Source organism: Heteronotia binoei, chromosome 15 (genome assembly GCF_032191835.1).
Source record: "Heteronotia binoei isolate CCM8104 ecotype False Entrance Well chromosome 15, APGP_CSIRO_Hbin_v1, whole genome shotgun sequence".
NCBI lineage: Eukaryota > Metazoa > Chordata > Lepidosauria > Squamata > Gekkonidae > Heteronotia > Heteronotia binoei.
In genome coordinates this window covers 3,021,365-3,025,811 of record NC_083237.1, presented here as the reverse complement: position 1 = coordinate 3,025,811, position 4,447 = coordinate 3,021,365, and the positions used below count along the sequence as shown (strand labels likewise).

General features: G+C 51.9%; 1 protein-coding gene across 1 annotated transcript in view; it reads right to left on the bottom strand.

Annotated features, from left to right (window-relative positions):
- Positions 1 to 1,046: 1,046 nt before the first annotated feature.
- The window catches only part of LOC132584589 (thyroid receptor-interacting protein 6-like), a 41,194-nt gene continuing 37,793 nt past the window's right edge, over positions 1,047 to 4,447 (bottom strand). The window contains 1 exon segment of the mRNA XM_060256491.1: positions 1,047 to 1,768. Within this exon segment, the coding sequence (XP_060112474.1) occupies positions 1,606 to 1,768 (163 nt within the window). The 3' untranslated portion in view covers positions 1,047 to 1,605.

The following is a 4,447-nucleotide window of genomic DNA, read 5'->3' as shown; positions in this document are numbered from 1 at the left end:
CAAACCTGGTTCTCCCAGATAAGAGTCTGCACACTTCACCACCACACCAAACTGGGTCTCTTGGGCTCAGCCACCAGCACATAAACCTCAGACTGGATTATGTCTGCCTGGTGGGGCAGAAGGGAGAAAGCGTCAACATCTAAAACCACCCACATGCCATATTTAGCATGCTCCGTCTGACTGGTCCCCCACCCCAAGGAACCCAGGGACGCAGCGACCGATAGCAGTCAATACTTCCTTTAAGGTGTGGAGCCCTGTGAGCAAAAATTCTGCTTTGTGAGCTACTGGCATGAAAGTCGTGAGCTCCAGCAAACATTAGTTTGCTCTGGGGCCATTTTTCTTGAGCTGAGACAAAAACGTGTGAGCCGGAAGCTAAAAAGCTGTGAGCTAGCTCACACCAACTCAGCTTAGAGGCAACACCGGTAGCAGTCGTGCAAAACAATGGCCCCACTGAACTAACATAATCTCACTGAACTAACATAACTGAAACCAGAAACGTCAGGATAACCAAAACATCAATGTGCATCTTGGACTTTTAATGACTATAAAACGGGGGTGGGGAACGTCCGGCCCAAGGGCCATTTATGGCCCTCGAGATCACTTGGTCTGGCCCTCGGGGATTGCTGGGCTGAGCCAAGTCACGTGGCGGCCTCTACAAAAAAAAGCTCCAGGCCTAGGCATTTTCTAGGGTGGCAGGGCGGCTGTGTGAGCAAACGAGTTAGGCTCTCCCCACGTGACTTCAAATAGAAAACCAGTTATTTGTATCAATTTTGCTGGCCTGAATCATTCTCCCTCAGTGGAGCACTGTTTTTTAAGTTGATAATTTTGCATGGCCCGCAAATGATGTTATAAATATCCAAACGGCCCTTGGCGGGGGGGGGGGGAGTTCCCCGCCGCGGCTATAAAATGCACGGAAATGATTTTATTGCATATTTTGTTCTTAAATATTTTACGCTGTTCTTATTTGCTGTTTGCCACCCTGAGCCCGTCAGGGGACGGCGGGATATAAATCCGATTAAATAAACAAACAAATGCCTCCCGAAATGAAATGCTGACATTCTTTATTTAAATTCTGACGTGGAACATGCCGGTTCTCCCCCCACCCCACCGTGGTAAGAAGAACTCAAGAGGTAGGAGAGCGACATTTCCAAGAAAACCAATACAGTAACTTGAATATCGGAGGAGATTTAAAACCGCCCCAGGAGTCCGGCCTCCTGAGCTGCAGGCTAGAGGATGAGGGCGAAAGAAGGGCCTGAAACAGTGGGGAGCAGGAAGAAAGAATGGCACGCGGCCCCCCCACCCCACCCCCCAGCTAAGACCAGCTTATGGGTTTGGGGGCTCCTTGGGGCAGGAAGGCGGTAAGAATTAAGTCATGTGATGATGCAGGCAGAGGGGAGGGGGTGGAGACATTCATGTCTGGCTCCTCTTAGGAAGGTGCGGAGGCAAGGGAGTTTTTTTTGGGGGGGGAGCAGAGGGGGCGTCTCAGGTCCTGCCAAGGAGGAGCAGGAGAAGGCCAACACAGGTGGGGGGGAGGGGAGGGACTGGGAGGAGGAGGTCGAAGGAGGCAGGAGAGCGCCAGGGTCCCCCCCCCCGCCCACGCGCACATCAGCAATCCGTGGTGATCTTGGAGGAGAGCTCTTGGATCCGCCGCGCGCTGCAGCTCTTGCACAGAATGTGGCCGTCCAGCGGGTAGCAGCCGCGTCCCTCGCCCTCCGAAGAGAGCAGCAGCCCACACTCCTGCGGGGGAGAGAGGAGAGGAAATGTCATGCTGCCTCCCCCAAACCACTCTCCAATCAAACCCGGCGCTAGGGGCTTGAGTGCACCAGGCTGAAACCTACACCCCTGCCCCGCCAAGTGATTTTTTCCGCACATGCTCGGCCCACCCCTGCGCTCGGCCCTTCCCTGCTCCAAAGGGAACTGGAGAGATCTCTTCCCAGCTCTCTCTGAAGCAAGAGAGGGCCCGGCTCGGGGCGGGTTGGAAAGACAGCAGGTGCTTCCAGCACACAAAAGCTGACATTCTGAATAAAACTTCGTTGGTCTTAAAGGTGCCACTTGACTCTTGCTTTGTTCTACTGCTCCAGACCAACACGGCTGCCCACCCGGATCTAGCCGTATTTTCAAGCAGTGTTCCCTCTAAGCTGAGTTAGTGTGAGCTAGCTCACAGATGTTTAGCCTCCAGCTCACACATTTTTGTCTTCGCTCGGGAAGGATGACCCCAGAGCGCAATCATTTATGCAGCAGCTTACAACTTTAACGCCAGTAGCACACGAAGTAGACTTTTTGCTCTGCAGCTTTGTTTGGTGTAGTGGTTAAGTGTGCAGACTCCATCTGGGAGAACCGGTTTGATTCCCCACTCCTCCACTTGCACCTGCTGGCATGGCCTTGGGTCAGCCAGAGCTCTCTTATCTGGCAGAACCGGGTTTGACTCCCACTCCTACACTTGCAGCTGCTGGAATGGCCTTGGGTCAGTCATAACTCTCTTATCTGGGAGAACGGGTTTGATTCCCCACTCCTCCACTTGCAGCTGCTGGAATGGCCTTGGGTCAGCCAGAGCTCTCTTATCTGGGAGAACCGGGTTTGATTCCCCACTCCCTCCACGTGCAGCTGCTGGAATGGCCTGGGCCAGCCAGAGCTCTCTTATCTGGCAGAACCGGGTTGGATTCCAAACTCCTCCACTTGCACCTGCTGGAATGGCCTTGGGTCAGCCAGAGCTCTCTTATCTGGGAGAACCGGGTTTGATTCCCCACTCCTCCACTTGCAGCTGCTGGAATGGCCTTGGGTCAGCCAGAGCTCTCTTATCTGGGAGAACCGGTTGGATTCCCCACTCCTCCACTTGCAGCTGCTGGAATGGCCTTGGGTCAGCCAGAGCTCTGGCAGAGGTTGTCCTTGAAAGGGCAGTTGCTGTGGGTGGGAGCCCTCTCAGCCCCACCCACCTCACAGGGTGTCTGTTGTTGGGGAGGAAGATAAAGGAGATTGTGAGCCACTCTGCGATTCGGTGTGAAGGGCAGGATATAAATCCAATATCGTCTTCATTTTCTTCTTAGAGGGAACACTGCATGTAATACAGTCCAGTTGTGCATAACTACACACAAAGAAGGACACAAATTAAACGGCAGGATCATAAGAGTCCGCAATGAAGATGCTGTTAATTTCCACAGTCCTGGTCAGTTTCTTGTGATTATTCTGCTGTGGCATTCTTTAGTTTGTCAGTCACAAGACACTGACCAGAACTGTGGGAATTAACAAGCATCTTCATTGGGGACTCTTATAATCACACCGTTCAATTTGTGCCCTTCTCTGTGTGCAGTTGTGCCCCAACTGGACTATATTAAATTTTACTATATTAAAGAGAGCATAGACATGTAGAGTATCTAACACGCATGATAAGAAATTGTATGCTGTGTTTTGTTCACATGGTTGCCATCCTCCAGGTGGTAGCTGGAGATCTCTCAACATTACAATTGATCCCCATACGACAGAGACCAGTTCTCTTGGAGAAAAAGGCTGTGTTGGAGGGTGGGTTCTTTGGCATTTCTCTCTGAGGTTCCTTCCTCTCCCAAACCCTGGCGTCCCCAGGCTCCAAGCCCCAAAATCTCCAGGAATTACCCAACCCAGAGCTGGCAACCCTAAAGGGAGCTCCCAAGTGTGTTTTTTTTTTAAAAATGGGACACTGAAGGACATATTCTTCAGATGCACGTGAAATTCACTGCCGCAGGAATGGTGGCAGCCACAAGCACAGACAGCTTCAAGAGGAGACTGGATCAACATACGGAGCAGAGGTCCATCAGTGGCTCTTAGCCATAGGGTATAGATGGAATTCTCTTTCTGGGGCAGGGATGCTCTGTATTCTGGGTGCTTGGGGGGGCACAGTGGGAGGGCTTCTGGAGTTCTGGCCCTGCTGGTGGACCTCCTAATGGCACCTGGGCTTTTTGGCCACTGTATGACTCAGAGTGTTGGACTGATGGGACATTGGCCTGATCCAACATGGCTTCTCTTTCTGTTCTTATGTGACACAGAGTGTTGGACGGATGGCCACTGGCCTGATCCAACATGGCTTCTCTTATGTCCTTATGTGACACAGAGTGTTGGACTGGATGGGCCATTGGCCTGATCCAACATGGCTTCTCTTATGTTCTCATGTGACACAGAGTGTTTGGCCTGATCCAACATGGCTTCTCTTCTGTTCTTATGTGACACAGAGTGTTGGACTGGATGGGCCACTGGCCTGATCCAACATGGGTTCTGTTATGTTCTTCTGTGACACAGAGTGTTGGACTGGATGGGCCATTGCCCTGATCCAACATGGCTCCTCTTATGTTCTTATGTGACACAGAGTGTTGGATTGGATGGGCCACTGGCCTGTCCCAACATGGCTTCTCTTCTGTGACACAGAGTGTTGGACTGGATGGGCCACTGGCCTGATCCAACAGGGCTTCTCTTGTGTTCT